Below are 24,149 nucleotides of genomic sequence, written 5' to 3'. Positions count from 1 at the left end.
AGAAATTATTAGTGTAGATTAAAATTCCTTAATTTTCCTGAACCATTTATGGAAGTCCATTTGAAATACAACATGACAAAATGTGATTTACATAAGATCTAAAGAATTCTCTTATTTCCCAGATATGAGATAAAATAGCTATTTGAAATAGTGTTTGCTTTAAAACCTAGAAAATACTTTAAAGCACTTACTAGGTGCCTGTACTTCTACAGCTACCTAAGTTATCTCATTTAATTCTCAAATTGTCATATGAAGTAGGTTCTACTGTGATACTCTTTTTAAAATTTAAAAAATGAAGTATAAACAGAGGAATCAAATGGGTCAGAATAACATAGTTTGCTAAATGGCAAGGGTGGGTTTGAAATTCAGCACCATGTCTACAGAGTCTGATCTTGTACAATTCTATACATTTGTGTATCTGCATTATTGGTTATTTCATTGTGCCCCACTTCAAAATGAAATGAAGGATCAGAACTTGCATGGGAGGGGATATTTAGGGGTGCCTGGGTGGCTCAGTCGTTAAGCATCTGCCTTCGGCTCAGGTCATGATCCCAGAGTCCTGGGATCGAGCCCCGCATCGGGCTCCCTGCTCCGCGGGAAGCCTGCTTCTCCCTCTCCCACTCCCCCTGCTTGTGTTCCCTGTCTCACTGTGTCTCTCTCTGTCAAATAAATAAAATCTTAAAAAAAAAAAAGGAGGGGATATTTATTCATTCATTCTTTCATTTTTTGGTGCAAGCATTAGATCACTATAAAAAATAATTCAATGATTAAAGACATGATTTTGTAAAAGGGTTTATTTTCTTAGCTTCTTATTTCAGTACATTCAAGGAACCATGGGAAATAAAATAATAAATAATATTTATAAATATTATTTTAATAAATAATAATATAATAATAAAATAATAAACTTGAAATTGTGTAGTATCTAATAGTATAAAATTGTCAAGACTTAAAATTGTATGATGCAGAGATTAAAAACTTTGGAACTAGTCAGACCAGGCACCAAATTTCTCAATGGTAAACTAGGGGATATAATAGTTTCTACTATATAGAATTGTTTCAAATGGGAAATAAAATATACATGTAGCAGGAATGAATCTCAGTGGGGATGCATTCTTCAGTTTCTTAAAAACAAAACACAAAAACCTGAATTTCTATTTTGAATTTTCATTTTTCTTGACTGATGGAAAATTTAACCTTACTCATTTGGGGACTTCTCCCCTTCATTCATTCTCTTCAAGGTAACAGTAAGTTATGCAGTGCCAAGCCATTGTGAGAGCAGTGGAGGTCCCTGTAATGATACTTATCATATGATTAGGACAAATGGATAATTTACATTTTCTTAGTCTTCCATAAAATTTTCTGCAAGCCCAGATTAAAGCCCACCCACACCTGAGATGGGGTGTTCTCTGGATACCTCTATCTTCTTCCTTTTTTATAATTTCTTAAGCTTATACACAAAAATAAAGTTTTGTGGGTCCCTCCAATGCCAAAAGATTTCTGCCTCCTAGCAAAATATAAGATAGATGAGATTAATGATTAATATTCTTTATTGATTCTCATTGGTAATGATTTTGTTGAAGATAGTGAACCAAGTGATTAGTAATGATTACACAGCTAGTTAGAGTTAGAACAGCATCTATAAATCACTATAGGAGCAAATGCCCTCCCTAATTTTTAACACTTGTTATTTTTTAAAATATCTTATTATCATCATTGAGATTCATTCAGTTCTTCAGCATATATATTGGGCACCTGCAATATGTCAAGCACGGTTTCAGACACCAAGTATATGTTAGTAAACCAAAAAGAAAAATCTCAACCCTCATGAAGCTCACATTTTCGTAGGAAAGACAGGAAATAAGATAAAAAGTTAACATACATCATATGTTAAAAAGTGGTAAGTACCAAGAAGAAATAATAAAGCAGATGGGAAGTTTGGAACATGTGGTGGGATGAGACTGTAGATTTAGGCAGAGTGGCTAGAAAGGTCTCAATGAGAAGATAAATTTTGCATAAGGAGCTGAAGGAAATAAGGGAACAAGCCACACAGGTGTCTAGGAAAAGAGTTTTCTAGGCAGAGAAGACAGCATGTAAAAACTGTGAGGTAGGAGAGAATGCCTGCCAAGTTTGGGAATCAGCAAGGAGCCCATCCAGGGTGCCTCTAGTTGAGTGAGTTCAGGGAGAGCTATAGGAGATGGAGTCAAAGAGTTCGTGAAAATCAGGTGGTGAGGCAGAAAGTGGAGGGACTCAAGCTATTTACAAGGCTTAGCTTTTATTCTGAGATGGAAAGCCATTGGAGAATTTTGAGCAAAGGGGTGACATGATCTGAGTATATTTTAAGAGGATCACGTTAGCTTTTGTCTTGAAAATAGACTGCAAGGGAACAAGTGCATGTAGAAGTGCTCTAATTTATGAGCTATTATGGAGAAAATTTTAATGTAGTCAAGACCCATTGAGTTCTAATTCCATAAATTGTCCTTTTATTTTACTGCATCTGAGAATTTTGCAAAGTGAAATTCTAACTTTCATATTTGTGATTTAATCCAATCAACACTCAATAATTATGCTGAGCGTAATATGTGTGAGATGTAATTCTTGGCACAGAGAGTAATACCAGGATAAGACAGAGGACTGCCATTGAGAAATTCATGTTTCAGAAGCGATAATAGAACATGTCAATGTGTAGGCTTCTAGAACATTGACAAATGGAAAATATAAAATATTGGTTACAGTGATCTGGTTGTTCAGGTTCTTGACAAAAACTCTCAAGCCAAAAATGTCACCTACAAATATTTCACATATGAAAAATAATCAAACAAATCTGCAGCCCAATATGGTCTTTTTTTATTTCTCTTCTTCCCCCTTCTTCTCTTCCTCCTCCTCTTCTTCCTTCTTCTGTCTCTCTTTCTCTTTTCTAATGAGGGAAAACTGTGCATGTTGACATCTATTGTTGATAGCATTAATTGATGAGTTTGCTAAATCACTGTTTGCAAAAGACTAGCCATTTTCCATTTTGTATTATCAGGGAGTGAGCACTTCAACAGGGCTAGTTATGACTGCTTTGCATCTTTGGATCTCTCAAGACCATGATGGAACTACCTTAGTAACAACCTAGCTGACTGTCCTAATTATCAAGATATGGGTGGACTGCAGCTGTTAAATTGAAAACATTCCACTTCATTAGAAATTGAAGTTTCAATGGCAGTTTGGGGGAGAGACAGTCTTAATATCCCTGCTCTCTTCTTCCCCCCTCAGGCTGGGTTAAGTGCCCCTCTTCTGTGCTCACCTAACACTTCATGCATCACTGTGTTACTGGAATGTATCAAAATTAACTCGTAATGTGTCAGTGCCACTCTGCCATCCTTTGGGGGGGGCAGGGCTTTGTGTAGTTCACACCTGTCCCTACCTATCACGGTATCCAACAGACGTTGGTGCTCCATAAATGTTTATTGAATTGAACTGTTGAAAAGGCTGTTGATGTGGTACTTAAATGATTTTCATATGGAGAACAAATAGACATTGAATCAATGCTTTCAGGGGCTAGGTATTTACCAGATACCAGGCACTTATCACCCAAGGCTACATCAAACTCCATTCTCATCCTGTAGGAGTTCACAGTTCAGTGAGGCAGAGAGACCTGGAAACTCCTAATTGCAACACAATGGATGTGACTCTAACAAGTTTAGTCCAAGAGAACAAGCAGCCCAGAGGAGAGCTACTCAGATCTCTCGAAACAGCAACAGGATTCATTGGGAAAGTTTGATTAAGATCTTGAAGAGTGGATGCTGTTTTCTGGTAAAGAGTAGGAAGTTTGTTTCAGGAAATGTGTACCAGATACAGAGAGTTGTAGAGGTCTGAGAGAAAATGTATTGTCAGTTCTTAAAGATAAATTTGGGCTGTGTTTACAAGCTTTGTGAGTGAGTGGAAGCAACACTTCAGCCAGAAGCTAAAGAGTAGTATGAGATCTGAGAATTAATTTGAATGCATTGATTTAGTGAAATGGTTTGAAAGTTATAAAGAAATAATATGTTAGGGTTGTATTTTAGAAAGGTCATTTTGGTGGCATATGGAGGATGGATTAGGAAAGGAAAAGACCAAAAACTGGGAAACCAGTTAGTAACAAACTAGGATGAGATATCAGTGTGTTGTAGCTGGAAAAGTGGATCCAGATTGTCTGGATTTGACTTCTGGTCTCCATGACCTTGTGCAAGTTACTTAACTCCTCAGTGATTCATTTTCTTCCTCTATAAAATGGGCATCATAATGAAATCTACATGTGGGGTGTTATAAGTATTACATTAATGCATATAAACTACATGGCACATAATAATTAATCATTAATACTCCAAGCAAACATCATTAAAACCCCAGAGGGAGATGCAGTTTTGATATTCATTTAATAAATATAAATCCTAAGGCTTCTAGGATTTAACTATGATGGCTAATCACAGCATTTCATATATTTGCATATTAAATACACATATAGCAGACCACAGACAATGAGTGAAGAAAAGGATTTGCAATGAATATCTAGTAATGGAGTTTGGATTTGTTAGACTTATTAAAAGCATGAATCATGATGCTCCCGTTCTCTTTTGTTTTACTTTGAGTTCAGAAGTTTAGGAAGGAACTGAAACAACCAATGGGATATATAGGAACTAACATTTTGCACTCCAGAGCTGGAAAGTATAGACTGTAAGTGACAGCATCCGTTCATTGGCCTTGCTCTGCGGAGACAACTCTCATCTGCCTATATTTCACCTGTGAATCCAAGAGGTACTCTGTAGACTCTTAGTTTCACAATATGGTCATGTTCGTACATTTTGCAAAGTTTCATTTCTTGTCAAGAAGAAAACAAAGTGCATCATGTAGTTAATTCCTAGCCTTCTATCAAACTAACAGCCCAGATAAGGCCAACATTACAATTGGTTTATAAATCATATCATTTATCCTGCAGTGTCTTTGTTTTTTCATTTGTTTATCATAACAGGTGACAGCACCATCTGCCAGCTTAACAAGTGTTGTATGTTCCCCATGGTTCTTTAAGGCATGTCACTCATTGTTGTACCCCTCCTCAGATGTGCACAGTATCACTTGGTCAGTAACAAAGTTCAAATTTGATAAACACCTATGCTTTCTCAAGTGGTTCATCGTGGGTGAGGTTTATCACTTGTGAGGTGCATACAATGGAAAATGGCAATTTGCTGCAGCTATCAGATGCATTTTCTGAAATGTTAGGAAGAAGCTGATAATAATCTGTCTTCTTTGTATAAGGGGAAGGAAAGCGATCACCCTGTGGATAGGACCCAACTACCTCTTAATACTTCCCCTAGCCTTTGAAGTTATAAGTTCAGTGTATTGCATTTCCCCAGCTCCTGTGAGTTCAAGGCATCACAGCTTCACAGAGTAAAAGTTTCTTTAAATTTTCAGAATATCTACTTATGTGTATAGCAGGGGAAGTGGAATGAGAAGCTATTCAAAATTGGATATGTATATTAAAATTGCACTTCAACTTTTATTTAATAACAACTTGCCTAAACTCTCCCTTCAGATCATAAATTCTGTAGCTTCTAGTATGCACATACCTCCCCTCGGCAGCTACTTCTGTATTCACCATCACTTTCACTTCTGTTAGGGCCCTGTCTGGGTGAGCTCTTACTCAAGGCAACTCTAAAACATTATCTGGACAGTGTGTCCAGTGATAAACCAAAATTGGAAAATATACATGAAACATTTAATATTGATTAAAGGTTATTAACTTTTGTCCTTATACATTTCCAAATCCTAGTTTGATTTGTGAGGACAATCATTAGTTACTTATCTTATTAAAACTAAATCTAATATAGGAAAAAAAATTCTTTAGTTAGTTATTCCAGGCAGCCATTTACTTCTGATGAAATTTCTCTATAAAATAGACATAAAACCTCCAACATCACTAAATCTCAATTACACTGTGGGATGTGAAAACTGACATTTCTTAGGAAACTTACAATTAGATGAGCCCCCAATGAGAATGGATGCTGAAACAGCAGGTTGGAATGCCTTACTATTTTTGTTCGTTTTTAAATTCTTATTTTTTAAAATTTTTTCCAGCTTTATTGAGGTATGATTGACAAATACGAAATTGTATATATTTAAGATGACCAATGTGGTATTTTGATATAAGTATACCTTGTGTAATGATTACTACAATCAAGCTGATTAACATATCCATTGCTTCACCGAGTTACCATTTGGTAAACTCTTGAATAGGTTCAGCTTAAAGTATCATTTTCAATTTTCAGTTGCTATCTTAAAAATGTATATCTTCTATAGTGTTGGTTAATATGCAATATTAATAGTGTTTATTTTTTGTCTTTTTTTTTTAGAGAAAGAGTGCGAGGGTGGGGGGCGGGGCAGAGGAGGGAGAGAGAGAATCTCAAGCAGACTCCATGCTCAGTGTGGATCCTGATGTGGGGCTCGATCTCACGACTCTGAGATCATGACTTGAGCCAAAATCAAGTGAGATGCTTAACCACTGAGCTACCCAGGTGCCCTGATAGTGTTTAGAGTTTTGTGTGTAAACTAGTGTTCAGTTCTTTTTTGGAAGTGTGTACCTCCTACTCCTCTTCAGCCATTTTGCCCATCCCCCTACCCACCACCCCTTTGGCAACCATCAGTTAGTTCTCCGTATTTATTTGTCCGTTTCTGCTTTTTGTTCATTTGTTCGTTTTGTTTCTTAGATTCCCCTATGGAAGTGAAATCATATGGTATTTGGTTATTTTTAAATAATCTCACTCAAATACGCTAAAATTAATATAAATATAACTTACATAATTTTCATTATGATAAACTTTAAATCATGTCTATGTTTTAGGTTCATGTTTGTGAATTATCAAGAAAAAAATCTCGATTTATGATTGTTTCCAAAATTACAGACAAACTTTGGAATATTTTACAATTTTAAAATTATCATAGGTAGATTAGAACATGAGTATACTATTTTTTAATAGTTTATGTCTAATACTAGTGTATACCAGGTTCATTAAAATGAGTTTAATGCAGGACTTCTACTACCTATCATTATTGTAAAATATACCCAATTTTAAAGTACAATTCAGACTTAGAACTTTCAGAATGGATACATTGAAAGTCTAAAATTGTCAACTTATTTTGAAATGAGATAACAGAGGGGAGTTCAGGCAGTTTTATTTGCCTTTGATCAAAAGACCCATGATTATTTTCTTCCAGAAAAACCATCAGTGCAAGTAATTAGTAGATTGTGCTTTACTGACTAGGCTGATTTCTAATTCCCACCATTATGTGGCTTGATTCTTTATGCATTTACAGGACTATAATTACATATGAGAGTTTAGACTTTGCCAGTCCACAAGGTGATCAACCCCCTTAGAACAACACGGAATGGGAAAATGACAAGAGAGTGCAACACCATGGTGATGTCATGCCATTAAAGCTGCATGACCAATGGTGGACTTGGCAGAGCTCAGCTAGAGCCCAGGGGCTGGGGACTAAGAATGACACTGTTTCCTTAAAGTGAAATATGAAATGTGATTGACGGCGAAGCAAATGAAGCCAGTCAGAGAGAATTAAAGAAAACAAAATAAACAATAGCAATAACAAACACTGAGATTAAAAAGGCAAAGCAGGAAAAACCATTATTTTGAGACTTGGTTATAATTTTTATTGTGGACTTGATTGTTCACATATGAAGAAAATATATTCTGCATAATTTAATATCTTTTTGAATCAAAGTCATAACCTGTGACCCATGGTGCTCATAGTGGTACCTTATATAAAGAAAGAGTTTGAAGATTTTTATTGCCTTATAAATTTTCTGTAACATTTTTGAGTATGATCTCTCTGTTCGGTAAGACTCCGTATGGGTGAGATGTAGCTGGCTTCTCACTGTATTTATAGTGACTCTGTACATATCCAGGTCACTGTAGACACAAACACATGCACACAGTTCTTGGCTTTAATTACCATATCTTTAAAATACAAGAGAAAGGGCAACTTAATCATCATCTTCAAGCCTTTCTTTCTCTTCTCTGATTAGCATACTTGAAGAATTAAGAAATTTCAACCTAATTATAAGGGAATTACATAGATAGCATGGACATTTTAGCATCCTTTGAAACTTCCAACTCTAGGAAAAGCCAATGTTAAATCTCAGGAAGCTTTGCCAATAAACTAGTTTTTATGATGTATTTAGAAAAGATCAGAATTACTGTCAGAACTTTGAAAAATAATATAGCTCTAGAACCTGATAGTTACTCGTGCTGTGATTGTCAAGCGCATAGCAAATGAACGGAGAGTCCTGGTTAATTATTTATGGAACCATGAAAAACAATTGATAACATAAAAAAAAAATTCAAACCATTTTCCTAAAAGAAGTAAACGTGGTGACTATTGGCACTCTTCTGGCTTCTATTTGCTCCAATGTGTGACATATGGTCAGTATTTATCTTTCCTAAACAATATTGTGAATTAAGATCTATGGAATCATTGCAGTGCTCTAGATTATGGTGTAATGCAGTGATGTGTTACTTGTTTAATACACGAAACTACAAGAAATGAGTAGGCTATCAAAATGATGATGCAGCACAACTCTCTGCAGACACTGTGTCAATTAATCCAAAACCTTTTTAAAGGGGTGAATTATAAAAAGGTGATACATGCATACCTGACACATTTTATTTTAACTCAACCTACAAAAGACTTTTCTGTTGATGTAGGACTGAGGACTCTTCATTGTGTGTGGAATCACTGGCTAGAGTTTGACACGTTCTTTTTGCATAAGAAATCCATAATGTATTGATTATGGATTTTTTTTTTTATTTAAATTTTTTATTATTATGTTAATCCCCATACATTACATCATTAGTTTTAGATATAGTGTTCCATGATTCATTGTTTGTGCATAACACCCAGTGCTCCATGCAGAACGTGCCCTCCTCAATACCCATCACCAGGCTAACCCATCCTCCCAACCCCCTCCCCTCTAGAACCCTCAGTTTGTTTTTCAGAGTCCATTGTCTCTCATGGTTCTTCTCCCCCTCCGATTTCCCCCCCTTCATTCTTCCCCTCCTGCTACATTCTTCTTCTTCTTTTTTTCTTTCTTAACATATATCGCATTATTTGTTTCAGAGGTACAGATCTGAGATTCAACAGTCTTGCACAATTCACAGCGTTTACCAGAACACATACCCTCCCCAGTGACCATCACCCAGTCACCCCATCCCTCCCACCCCACCCCCCACTCCAGCAACCCTCAGTTTGTTTCCTGAGATTAAGAATTCCTCATATCAGTGAGGTCATATGATACATGTCTTTCTCTGTTTGACTTATTTCGCTCAGCATAATACCCTCCAGTTCCATCCACGTCGTTGCAAATGGCAAGATCTCATTCCTTTTGATGGCTGCATAATATTCCATTGTATATATATACCACATCTTCTTTATCCATTCATCTGTTGATGGACATCTTGGCTCTTTCCACAGTTTGGCTATTGTGGACATTGCTGCTATAAACATCGGGGTGCACGTAGCCTTTCGGGTCCCTACTTTTGTATCTTTGGGGTAAATACCCAGTAGTGCAATTGCTGGATCGTATGGTAGCTCTATTTTCAACTTTTTGAGGAACCTCCATACTGTTTTCCAGAGTGGCTGCACCAGCTTGCATTCCCACCAACAGTGTAGGAGGGTTCCCCTTTCTCCGCATCCCCGCCAACATCTGTCATTTCCTGACTTGTTAATTTTAGCCATTCTGACTGGTGTGAGGTGGTATCTCATTGAGGTTTTGATTTGGATTTCCCTGATGCCGAGCGATATTGAACACTTTTTCATGTGTCTGTTGGCCATTTGGATGTCTTCTTTGGAAAAATGTCTGTTCATGTCTTCTGCCCATTTCTTGATTGGATTCTTTGTTCTTTTGGTGTTGAGTTTGATGAGTTCTTTATAGATTTTGGATACTAGCCCTTTATCTGATATGTCATTTGCAAATATCTTCTCCCATTCTGTCAGTTGTCTTTTGGTTTTGTTGACTGTTTCCTTTGCTTTGCAAAAGCTTTTTATCTTGATGAAGTCCCAATAGTTCATTTTTGCCCTTGCTTCCCTTGCCTTTGTATGGAACCAGAAAAGACCCCGCATAGCCAGAGGAATGTTGAAAAAGAAAAGCAAAGCTGGCGGCATCACAGTCCCGGACTTCCAGCTCTACTACAAAGCTGTCATCATCAAGACAGTATGGTACTGGCACAAAAACAGACACATAGATCAATGGAACAGAATAGAGAGCCCAGAAATGGACCCTCAACTCTATGGTCAACTAATCTTTGACAAAGCAGGAAAGAATGTCCAATGGAAAAAAGACAGTCTCTTCAACAAATGGTGTTGGGAAAATTGGACAGCCACATGCAGAAGAATGAAACTGGACCATTTCCTTACACCACACACAAAAATAGACTCCAAATGGTTGAAAGACCTCAATGTGAGACAGGAGTCCATCAAAATCCTAAAGGAGAACACAGGCAGCAACCTCTTCGACCTCAGCCGCAGCAACTTCTTCCTAGAAACATCACCAAAGGCAAGGGAAGCAAGGGCAAAAATGATTATGGATTTTTATGTATTGGTTTCTTTACAGCAGAATAAGAATGTAAAGACTTGTAAAATAATTTGGACAAAGAGTCCTTTTATATTTTTATCATTGTTTTTCCAACTATCCTTCACAAACTCACTTTTATGCCTTTATGTAGTTTTTCTAATATGTTAAACTTAGTTTTTTTAAAGCTATATTTTTGCACTCATAAGTTAATTGTATATGTAATAATTAAATTGTGTAGTGATACATGTTATGAGTACGACTGATGTAACCAGGTTCAAGTTTGTGTTTAGAGCCAGCTCTGTGTAACTTGAGTGATGGGACATAGTAGTTCAGTGCTTTGGACAGCTCATAAGTAAATTGGACCTTCTTAAAAATATTTAACATTTTTAAATTTCTCTCCAGATAGTAGCATCACTTCAGAGATATTGTCTAATTTATTCCCCATGCCAGTAGATGAAAATGCATATCACTGGGAAATATAAGCATTGCAGCAATGTGGTACCATTCTGAGGGCTACATAAAGTGGAAAAAAACTCTATTACTTAAAAAAACATTTTAGGCAATATTTTGTGTGGTTTCATCAACTTATTAATGAACCCACTGAAAAGAAATGGTATGTTGAGTTCATGAAACTAAAAAGAAAATATTCTTGAAACAAAGCATAATGAAGTATGTGTATGTATTTACATATATTTGTATCTGTAACAACTTACATATATGCACATATATTCTATACATGCACGCATTATATATGCCTGTATATTTATATATATGTATAATATGACTTGGGAGATAACATGATTGTAGTTCAAAGTTTGGATACTATACAAGTCATCTTCACCCATTGACAGCGATATGAGCTTGGGCATTTAATCTCTCTACCTCAATTTTCTCATCTTTAAAATGGAGATAATAATATTGCCTACCTCATTAAATAAGCTCCTATCTATAAAATACTTGGAATAGTGCTATGAATAGTAATGGTATTATATAAACTCTGCACATGTGGACAGAGAAACCATGAGTATGATTTAGGAGTGCTTGTAATGCTTTGAATTTTCAAGCCTAAGATATGAAATGCGTTTCATAGCTTGACAGAATTTATCATTTTGAGCCTGTACCAGTTATCTATGCTACATTAACGGAGTCTATGGTAGAACTCCTGAAGCTGATACAGAATATCATCTCTTATTACATTCACCCATGGACAGCCACAGACATTCTGTCAACAGAAAACAAATATTATGACTGCCTCTTTTCAGAATAGCATCTCCATATCTGTGTTGAATTCAATAATATGGTTACTTTAAAGGGCACAGAAAACATGGTGTTTACCATGCCAAAAATAGCATACCTCATGACAAATTCTAAAATGTTCCTGTAGCCATCTGAAATGATATTCTGTTGTATTCCTAGTTGCAATTTCTGATATAATGCACTGCTACGGTGACTGTCTAGTACATGGTAGTGATCTTGATAACATTTCTGCTTTCATTTCAACTCTTGATTGGCCTTTAGCAGTCAGAGTAAGTGAGGTTGTCATTCCATCTCCCATCCTTATGAAATTGAATTTTATGAAAGAGACGTAACCTAGAGTTTGAGAGGTTTGATTGACATCTTCCATATGGCTGCCTTGCTGTATTCAAAGAAATAGTGCCATGAAACCTCTGCTGGTGCCTTCATTTGAGGAGAACAGATGGGAGAAGGAGACAGGGAAGACACCAGAGTGCAGGACATTATGATGTCCACCTCTGTTCCCTGAGATGGTATGCGTGGTCCACCTCCAATCCCGTTAAATACCCAGCATCTGCTTAACAAGGAGCTCCAATGATAGTAATGACAATCTTAATGCATGGCCTCAAATGGGGGAGGGCAGGAGTACTGGAGTAGTATTTTATCTCATTTTGAATTCACAAAATAAAAATCTATACAAAGATAATAAGTATTTATTATCTTTGTATAATAAGTATAAGACCCAAACTGAAAGCTGCCTAGACTTTGCTTCTCTGATAATGATATATGAGGCATGTTTTTGGACTCTTTATCAGTTTTACAGAAAAAAAAAAAATATATATATATATATATCTGCATTTTTACCTAGTTGACAAATTTGAAATTCTCCAGATGGCAGCTTTAATATGTTTAATATGATTGTGCTGTTAAAAAATAGCAATAGAGTTTTCTCTAGAGAAAGCCATTTGCTATGAGAAAGCAATACCATATGATACATGAAAAGAAGAACATTGCAAGCTATTTTTGTTATTTGGCTTTTACTGAGCTCTCGATGAATAATAATAAAAAAAAGTCTATGCTGAGCAAACCGATGATACCGATGATGAACCTAGCAACTTCTTTCGCCCAATTCCTTAAGTCTCTTATTAAAATATAGTCAACCCATCTCTCATCTGCTTTTCTGCATATTGGTAATATTAGCCACATGGTGGGTTTTTTTGTGTATACCTGCTACATGAGCAGTAGGAGATGTGGAAACAGATCAGAACCAGATATATAGATCCATAGCCGTGGTGTCACTTAAACAACTACATCTGTGCCCTCTTGAGAGTTTTGAGAATTTCTGCCCTAAGAACCATTGCAGATATTAGATATCTTATAGTATAATACTAATTCTGCCAGACAACATGAAAATTGATTCATTTCATCACCAGTTCCCAATCCCACACCTCACTGGTGCCTCAGACAGTGCTTTGCATCACCCAGCACTTACAATATGCCATCAGTGCTGGTAGAATACGTGATTCAAAAGTCCATGGCTGTGATCTTCTGCACTGTAAGCAGTTTCTCCCTATGTTATGAATATTTATCCCATTTGTGTATTAGCCTTGGCTTGGATAAGTTAAGACTTTGTTGTGGAGATACTGGAAATTTCAAAGTCAGTGGTTACATTAAACTTTCTAATTCATACCTGTCGTGTGCTTTGTGTGAGGCATGAAAACTACCTAGAACAGCTGTCGTTTTGATGTGTTCTCATTCTTCTGAGAGGTTAGATTTCCACTGAGTAAAATTATTATAGACTCTGTGGAAAAATCAAAATGGTGATCCACCTACCAAGAGGACCTGAACTGTGATCGTTTTAGTTCATTTCATATGAGTACAGGGAGGCCTTAAACTCCACATAGATGTCATCTTATAGTAACTTTGCAGGATTACTAGTCTACAGCATCAATGGTATAAACTTTCAGCTTCTTTTCTTTTCTTCTCTCTTTTTTTTTTGGTTTCCAAAGTTTTGTTAGCTTATTTTATTTTCAAAAAGTTTCTGTCCTAACTGTAAATTTGTCTATAGAGAAATTGTGCAATTTGTAGAAATAGAGTAGTAGTAATAATAATGATTATTTTATAGGATTATCATAATTATGTGTTTAAGCCATAGAGCTATATATAAAAACAGTTATTACTGTATATTTTTATCTTTTATCTTGGACAAAAAACTTCATATGTTACTTGCTTATCAAATTAAGGAAGTGTTTGGTAATAAAGTAGAAATGATGCCCTAAAATTTTTGAAAGCAACAGCATAAGGTTCTAGTATGTTACGGTTCTAGTAGTATGTTCTAGTGTGTTGTAAATACTTTGTGGTTGAAAACATGGACATTGAAGTTAGAGTAACTAGCTCTGTAATCATGATCTTGGTCATGGTATCAATTTCCTTATCTGTACAATAAAGGTAATGGTAGATAATCATTGTAGAATGCATGATTTAAAAGTAAGCATTAACTAAAAGAGCATATTAAAATCCTTATCATACTGCCTGATATATAATAAATACTCAGTTTTTAATAACTATTGTATCAGAGGGGCACCTGAGTGGCTCAGTCAGTTAAGTGTCTGCCCTCAGCTCAGGTCATGATCTCAGGGTTCCTGGATTGAGCCCCACGTCAGGCTCCCTTCCCAGTCAGGAGTCTGCTTCTTCCTCTCCCCCTGCCTCTGACCCTGACTCATACTCTCTCCCTCTCTCTCTCTCTCTGTCAAATAAATAAATAAAATCTTAAAAAAATAATTATTTTATCAGAATCCATGCTCACTATTGTCAGAGGGCTGATATTTGTGTTATAAGGAGATATTAAGTTAAAAATTGTTAAATCCCTACTACAAAACATCAAATAATATGTAATGATTTCACACACACACACACACACGGTTTGGCATATGAACATATAGATGAGGCAATTATATGACTGGGTAAGTTCAGTTCAAGAACAGACAAATAATATGATTTGTGCTCTAGTGTCAACTTATTGTGCTACGTTTTTTGGATAATAATTTAAAAAAATCTAGTATAATATGCTAGTCATCAACTTGTGTTTTGATAGTATGAATGTTAACTATGAAATGGTTATAAATTACTATGCAGAACGAATAGCTGTGGGAAATAATAAATGATTCTGTTATCACAACAACTAGAATATTAGCTGGCATATGCAGAATTACATATAAATGGCATTATTACACAAAATGGTGGGAAAAGTCCTAAAATATACTATTCAACTCTGATATGGGTCAATTAAATAGCCCTATTAATTTAATCTCAGAAATATGTGATTGACTGTATTTCAATAAAAATCTGTTAAGAAATACCATGGATTGTTTCAGTAATGCAGCTTATAAGAAAATGCCCTTCTGTATGAAACATAAATACTTGTTTTTATTTAGTTTCTTTGAGTTTATGCCAAATCCTTCCCATTATTTTCTTGAAAATCTTTACTTTGCTTAAGTGTCTGGAGACACAGTTTTTTAAATAAGGTGCGGAGAGGGAAAGAAAAACATGAAGGAAATTGTGATATTTGAAGCCTGTTCTTTTACATAACACTACAATAGATTAGATACATGGGGTGTTGAATCAGGCAGGAAAACATTCATTGAGGAAGACCTCCCCCTTCCCCCAGATAATTGAGGCTATCCATGTCTACATGTTATTATTTGCATTTGTGACCAATAAAATAAGAAATATTTGGTCATCTCTAACTGAAATATTCTTGCAAGACCATTGATCTAGAATGTTTGTACTAAAGTACCAGTGTCTAAACTTGTAATGTGTTGTTAAAATATGAATTAATTAGCAGCCATCTTACGATGCAACTTAGGCATTGTAATAATTATATGCATTATTACTTTGATCTTCATGCAAATTATAAGAGCTATGTACTACATTTTCCCCATTTTAGAGATGAAGACGCTGAGATTCACAGAGATCAGGTGACTTCGTGTGGTTGCGTAGTGAGAATTTAAATATGATTTTTTGATCTAAGACTTGAGTTCTAAACCACCATGACCTGTTGACTTCTATTATAATTGAAGCCATTAGGGCCAGATCTCCTTTTTGGGGGTGTTTTCATTATTTGTTGTTGTGGCTTATTCCTTTGTTTTGTATTTAAAGAAAAACAATTATGTGGGAGCAAACAGAAAATCCTTGGTTCAGTTGAAATAAGGTAAATTATTATTTGTGACCCAACACCTTACCAAATACCTTACAATTTTATTTTGTTCCCTTAGTGAATAAATACCCCAGCACACACACACACACACACACACACACACACACACACTTGAAAACTGCAATTACTCAAGAGTTATTAAAACTTTTCAAGTAAAGCTCTGTGCTTGGCTCTGTCCATATCTTACAAGTATAGTTATTATAGACCTTACTTCAAGTTTATTCTCTTCATTTCATATTTGAATCAGATCTCTTGGTGAGATGAAAGATTTGTGTCTAGATTATCTCCTGCAGATAATGTTTAAAAGCTGGCATATACATACATATATATATATATATATATATATAACATATATGTTCTCACTTGTCCAATATGAACGTAGAGAATCTTAAGCTGGGAGCATCATTGATCATATTCATACAGAGTTTTGCTTTGTGATACTCTGGTATTTTAGACAATTTCACAAAGACCTCAGCACTTCAGCAATATCATAACGACCCAGAAAACCTCTCAAGTCTTTACAGCTTTCCTGGGGATTGGCTTAAAAAGAAGAGAAGGCAACATGGAGCATCCTTTATGATTCTGGATAAAACAGTCTAGATTATGTTCAAGATTACAATGCGCCATATGAGACTGCAGGGGAGGGTAAGTAACCAGAATGTAGATGAGATCTAGTGTGGCGAGACACACTAAATAAATACAGACATAAGAACTGGCAGCTTTGCCAAAATGGGCAGACAGCCAAGAAACAGAAGATGCAACAGGGAATCAGGTACAGGAGAATCATAAATCCAAGCCGAGATCTCAAAGCAGGGATAGAAAGAGCAGAGTCCTATATGGATCAAGGAGACAGTACCAGAACTGTTTCTTTAGCTCCTTCAGTGTTGTTTTAGTTCTCTATGAGGCAAGAAACAAAGAGTAGATACAACTGGGAACAAGAAATTGACCATAGTTGTCAGGAATGTAGGAAAAAGTCACAGCGATTTCTGTTGACAAAATTCTGATAAACAGTTGGCTAGAAGAGGTTCTGTCTGGAAGTTTATGTAAACTTTCATAGTCCTATGGATGAAATAAGAACTTTGGACCCATTCTGGGAACTGTTACACCCATTTCAATTTTCATCATGATTTCCCCGAGTATTTCCTACTTTTTATGCTGTAACAGAGTTAATTTTATTAGTTACCTTCTCCTGCAGACAACTACAGTGCAAATCCTTCCTTTATAGATTCCTAAAATACAAATTCCACAATTTGTCTTTTATTGACTTTTAAAAAAAAGATTGTATTTATTTATTTGAGAGAGAGCACGTGCATGCTGCGGGGAGGAGCAGAGGGAGAGGACAAGCAGACTCCGTGCTGAGCCCGACTCAAGGCTTGACCCCACAACCTGAAATCAAGAGTTGGATGCCCAATGGTACTGAGCCACCCAAGTGCCCATGTATTTTATTAACTTTTGACGAGTTTGTCATTTCCCTGAAGTTCACTTGGACAATGCAGAGGGATTTTAAATGGGAGTACTCTATTTGCTTAGCATCCCAGTCTGAGTCTATCTTATCTCTCCCCAGAGACCTGCATGTGGAGACAGTCTGAAAGTGTGGGTTCCTGAAAGAGAGTGAGGACAGTGAAATGGGAGAGACTACAGGGAGAACAGGTGTGCCCATAGACAAATTCCATTTTAATCTATAATTTAGCACTAGAAACAATTTGGTTTCTCCTAACCTTTAATAACACACTTAGATTTCTTTTAAAATCAAGGAACCCATGTTCTACCATGACAGAATATAAAAGCCTATTTTTTCCTCTCAAATTCTGTGTATAAGTTTTATTGCATATTAATTGTAATAACTTACAAGTTACATTTTAAGGGCATAAAATTACAGAAATGTTTGGGAGAAAAATTTATTAAGAAATCTTAGTAGTTATTACCAAAATGCAGTGTCTCAAGGAAACCGATTCTGAGTCACCAATTGAAAACAACTAGCTATAAACGTCCCGTTCCGGCTTTTAAAAAAATTTTTTTAAAGTGTTCACGCACGTGTAATTGCCTTGTTAATAAAGTTAAATGGCAATAGCTACCTAGGAAATATGAACAATTCTCAATTTGCTATGCAATATATTTGAAGCACGCTTGTTTCAGACGAATACTCTCCTATTAAGGGGTCAAACTTAACTTAGCAAATTATTTACTTAATTGGGCCCAGTTTTCTCAGATGTACATTGAGGAGTGTGGAGTTAGTGTCTTCCAGTTTGAAAAGTCAATAGATACATTTATCCTAAAGGCATTTCACAGGTGCTTTTTATGAATATTTGTTGTCATTGTTAGTAAGATAAATTCTATTTAATGTACTTATAAGAAAACTTTTTCAGTTGAAGCTACTCTACTAGATAAACAATGACTACTAAAATTCATGTTTACTATAATGCAAAAGAGAGGAGTCATTTTCATGTTTAATCAGTATATCAAAGAGAATTAATGACACTTTTTATAATATTTGGGATTTTGCAATCAGAATTTTCAGCTGTTCAGCATTTTCACTTCTGGGGATTTAGCCTATGGACGTACCAACACACATGTACGAGGTTGTTTAATGCACTCAGGTGTGTTATAGCCAAAAATTGAAAACCAAATGAATATCTGTTAAAATAGAATGCTTAAATAAGGATATAATGAGGTAGATCTATACGTGTCGGATGTAGTAATGTAGGGAAACATCCACAAACATCATAAAGAGCAAGATAAAAAGCCACATCTATACTGCAATCCTATTTATGTAAATGAAATTATGTGAAAAAATTTCACACACATATATATGACAGATAAACGTGTATATGCTTGCATGTACATACAGTATTTTCCTGAAAAGCTAGATATTTAATAGTGCTTCCCCAAACTGACACAAGTTGCTTTTGGGGAAAGGGAGTAGGACTGATGTTCTCTTCTAAGTTTGTTAAGTGCCTAAATGAACGTTGTACCTTATGTTTTAAGGCTGTTGCAACCTCTGTAACAGAGATAAAGAGAGAAAAAGATAATTAAGTTATGGGTCACTTTATCCATACAAAACTTTCAAAGAGAATTTTATTTAACCCAAACTGAAACTGTGGTAAAAATAATATGAAATTTCAAGTAGGGATTTTTCCCAGGAAGAAAAGGATAATTGAACATGACAAAAACTACCAATACAAACAATCACATTAATGATATAAAAGAAAACAATAAAGTGATTATCTCAATAGATGCAGAGATAATAAATGATAAAGATTAGCCTCGATTTATATTAACAAATAGAAACTTCATAAATAATAGTATTCTTTTTTTTATCATGTTAGTCACCATACATCATTAGTTTTTGATGTAGTGTTCCATGACTCATTGTTTGTGTATAACACCCAGTGCTCCATGCAGAATGTGCCCTCTTTAATACCCATCACCAGGCTAACCCAACCCCCCCACCACCCTCCCCTCTAGAACCCTCAGTTTGTTTCTCAGAGTCCATAATCTCTCATGGCTCATCTCCCCCTCCGATTTCCCCCCCCTTCATTTTTCCCCCAATGTTTATAGCACCAATGTCCACAATAGCCAAACTATGGAAAGAGCCAAGATGTCCACTGACAGATGAATGGATAAAGAAGATGTGGTATATATCTAGAATGGAATAGTATGCAGCCCTCAAAAGGGGGAAAATAATAGTATTCTAAGAGAACAGAAATCTTTGTGGAAAGCACCAAGTTATGCATTAATAACAGACTACCATCAAGAAACCAAGCACAAAGAACTAAATTTATATAGAGCTAAACAGACAAGCATGAAAGAGACTTATTCCATAAGACCTTTTATTTGAAAATGACACATAGAAACAACAACAATACAGAAAATCCCCAACTTACAAAAGTTTGACTTATGATTTTTTGACTTTATGATGGCGTGAAAGCAATATGTATTCACTAGAAAGTTACTTCAAATTGTGAATTTGGTTCTTTCCCCAGACTAGTGACATGCAGTACAATCCTCTCTAATGATACTGGGCAAGAGGCAGGGAGCCATGGCTCCCAGGTAACTACAAGATCACAAGGGTAAACAACCAGTACCCTTACAGTCATCCTGTACCCATACAACCATTCCGTTTTTCACTGTGGGTACAGTATTCAATAGATTACATGAGATATCCAACACTTTATTATAAAATAGCCTTCATGTTAGATGGTGTTGCCCTACTGTTCGCTAATGTAAGTGTTCTGAGCACATTCAAGACAGGCCAGGCTAAGTCAGGATGTCTGGCAGGTGAAGTGTATTAAATGCATTTTTGACTTATGATATTTTCAACCCTTGATGGGTTTATCAGGATATAACCCTATTGTAAGTCAAGGAAGATCTGTAGCTCTTTCTCAAGGCCATATACATATATTTGTATGCCGAGTATGGAAAGGACATAAAGCAAATATATTACAGAGGGTCCAGTGGGAGAAAGGAGAATAAACTGAGAACATGGGTCGAAGGAGGCAAATAAAATAAAACAAAAAAGGAGCTTTGCCTTGACTAATGTCATGAATTGACAAGTATGATCAAAGAAATTCTCTACATTATTTCACAATAAATAAATAAGGTAAAAATGTAGCATATATCCTGTAAACGGCATAGACCTACAACATAAACTGTGAAAGCTTTTTGGTTTTGGACTAGGTTTGGTTTGGACTTTGTTTTTGGACAAGTCTGCAACATAAGGACATGGCTCAGGGACCATGCAGAGAGTCCTACATTTTGGGGGTTTTGTTTGTTTGTTTGTTTAGCACTTAGCACTTCTAAGACATCAGGAGAATCACTTAGACACACTCCATCTTAGATTTCTTAATCTGAAAAATAAGACAGTATTGACCTCTCTGGGTTTTGCACAGAATCAATGAGATAATACATCACTGGAGTTTAGCATGAATGCCCATCATATGCTAAGTGTTTTAACTAATATTTGTTCTCCTGCCTCCAACCCCATCACCCTTCCAGTAATTCCATAGTTAATATGCTTTCAGGTGGAAAGGAATTCATAGAAAAGACTGCAAGTACTTCTATATATCGTTACTCCCGTTATACTCTCTGAATTTTTTAGAAAAATCTTCCCTTCTCCAGTCCCCAGCTCTAAATTATAGAACCTGTGATAAAACTACTTATGATGGCTAAGAGAGCCAATCAAAAATGGGTAAAAGCAGAAATATTATGTGAAGAATTGCACATTAACTTATTCAATCTGCATAACCTTGAAAATAATGTTTGATGAAAGTATTAGTTCTGTCGTAAAAAAAGGCTAATACATGTTGATGTAACTTCATTTAGTTATGCAGGCTTAGCAAGTATATTATCATCTATATATTTTTTATAATTAACGATGGTGCTGCTATTTTCTTCCATAATTGGTGCATTTATTGAGAGATTTCCCACTGTTTGACTAATGCGTTTCATCCTCTATACTTTTTCCCTGCTGTGTCCCCACAGTCATGACTCTCAAAATTTATAGAGTTTAGATTCCTCTTGCTGCTGTTTACATTCCTACTTACTGTTTATTCATAGGATCAAGACAGAGAGTTCTATGTTGGAGTGAGCTTTTATACAGATCATTAGCAATGGGGCTCTGAGAACAAACACTTATTTTTTGGTACCATTAATGGATTAAAAAACAAGGTATATGTAATACTGCCTAACACCCGCAAATGGATCTCCTTTATGTGAAGTGTTGACTGCCTGATAGCAGTTGAAGAAATGTTTCATCAGAAGGCAGTTCAAGGTTTATGAATCTGGAGTCATGTGCAGTGTTATTTACATTCCACTTTTGCAACTCTGGTGGGTATTGTGGATTTAGAATATGCAAGGTAGAACAGACCTACATTCTCTCTTTTTTTAATCACTGCCAAGACTAAGTGAAGATGAAGATTTCACAAGGCTGGATTACCATTACAGCCCTTACATGGTACCCAGTGTGCCTTAGGAAACAGAAGTGTTGTGCAAACAGTTGTCATGAATTTATTTTCTTTTTTAATGCCTGATGGGAAAATGTGCTGTGCAGCTAAAGAAGTGCAGTGGGAATAATGATCATTCAAGAAATCTTCAAAGTGAGCTACTAAAAGCACACTGTCTATTTTGAGAGTTAGTATGTCCTTTTGACAAGAAATATCATTAAAGCATAGTGATGTTAGTAACTGAGGGGTTTTTAAATCCTTTTCCTTTAAAGCCTGCCCCCCCAAAAAAATTATTGAATCTCTGTGTGGAAGATCATCAGGTCCTTTCACAATGTTTTACTCCAAACAGTTGATTATCATTCCACCTTAGGGAAGGCAGGAAGGATAAAGCTGGGTTTAACTCACCATTCCCCTTTTGCTTTGTTAGATCTGATGAACAAGTTTTGTTTTCTGGTTGGTTGGTTGGTTGATTTTATTTTTCTTCTCTCATTCCTTAGATTTGTACCTGTGTCTTAACTGTAAAGTTGTAAGCACAGATCAATGTAGGATTATTTGAAATGACCTAAGTTCCTTGCTTTTATAACGGTGATGCTTTATTTTTATTTTTGTTTCCCATTGTTTTAATGTCCTTGTTGCACCCTTTTGCCAGTTATATAGGTAACAGGGTATGACAAAAAAAAAGTCATGTTTAATTTATAATCCAGTACTATTTGGGGTAGAAGGACCCTAGACACTAGTCAAAATCATGTATTTTACAAATGAGGAATCAGAACCCCAGAGAAGGGGAAGACTTAGCTAGGGGACTACAGCTGTTGAGAGGCAGATTGAAGTCCAGAATCCGGATTGGTTGACTTGCTGAGGACTTATTTTTCCTCTACATCAATCACCTTTGTTTTATTCCCAACTTGTATAATGACATTTGAGCAGATCCTAACAACAAACCCTTTGTGTGGACTTTGCAAACTTGCTGGTTGATGAATCCAAGTGTTAGACAGTGCATATGACAATATAATTTATCCTGAGACTGCACAGATGATATCCTGTGACTATGGCTTGATGCCGCCACAAAATCATCCCTAAAAGGATTATAGTTGTCTGTGGATCTACAGCTTCCATAGTGTTTCTTTGAAATATACCTGAAAATGTCAGTCTCACTGTTAAAGACAAATGCCAGATTGAGTAACACAGTTATAATTGCTAATTATAGTGCAATGTGATCCTTTTTTCTCTCTCTCTCTCTCACCACTGTGCTTATCTATATGTCCTGTTTTGCTATTCTAGGTTTGTGTGCTGGAGAGGCAAATATTTGACTTCCTTGGATATCAGTGGGCACCTATCCTGGCAAATTTTGTACATATTATTATCGTCATTCTTGGTTTATTTGGAACTATCCAATATAGACCTCGTTACATAACAGGAGTAAGTACCCTTCCTGCTTCTTTAAAGAAAAGTTGAAATAAAGATGCAAACTACAAATGTCTTGAACATTTATATGTATATCTCTCCATAAAGTACTATTAGGTTGTTTTCCTAGTTTCAGATTACATCTACAGTAACTGAAAATGTCAAGTTTAAAACACTTGACAGTGAATGTAATCAGATTGTGTTTTCATAAGTTATACTTCCAGCGACTATTCTATTGTAATTAAAAACAGAACTATGCCCCTATATTTCCAAACTCTAAGATTGTGTCCTTTGATTTAACAGATTTTGATGGGAATTTTCCCCATTTTAAATAATCATATTTTATAAATTGAATATAGTTTGAAATCAATACAAATGAATATATAGCTTTGATGTCAAAATATTTATATATATTGGAGTTAATGTTTGATACATTTGAAAGCCAGAAAAGTCTGGACCATAGTCTCTATATTTTCCGTAATTCTCTTTTTGGTTCAGAGGAAGTATTTTGCATCTCCACTCAAGTTAAACTTACTTAACATAAAAGTGAAATCCAACTGTGTTGCAGTTGCTATGGGAACCATAACTTAGAATTTTTTACTTTTGTATGTGCCTCAGATCTCAGCTATAGCACTTCATTAATGTAGATTTTTTTTTTAGTTTCATCATTTTTTCTCTTCTATTTTTGACAAAGGAAAAGTCTATAAGCATTTTTTTAAAATTATAAAGTAATTTTGTGGTAAAGGAATAT

The 24,149-nt window shown here is 35.6% G+C and overlaps 1 protein-coding gene across 4 annotated transcripts in view; it reads left to right on the top strand.

The window, feature by feature from the left end:
- The window catches only part of NKAIN2 (sodium/potassium transporting ATPase interacting 2), a 968,314-nt gene that overhangs the window by 433,257 nt on the left and 510,908 nt on the right, over nucleotides 1-24,149 (top strand). For all 4 annotated transcript variants that reach the window (XM_078054784.1, XM_078054785.1, XM_078054783.1 and 1 more), the window contains one exon: nucleotides 23,276-23,413. In XM_078054784.1, the coding sequence (XP_077910910.1) occupies nucleotides 23,276-23,413 (138 nt within the window). The remainder of the gene's footprint in view (nucleotides 1-23,275; nucleotides 23,414-24,149) is intronic.

Source organism: Halichoerus grypus, chromosome 9, assembly GCF_964656455.1.
Source record: "Halichoerus grypus chromosome 9, mHalGry1.hap1.1, whole genome shotgun sequence".
NCBI lineage: Eukaryota > Metazoa > Chordata > Mammalia > Carnivora > Phocidae > Halichoerus > Halichoerus grypus.
This window is presented reverse-complemented; position numbering and strand designations above follow the sequence as displayed.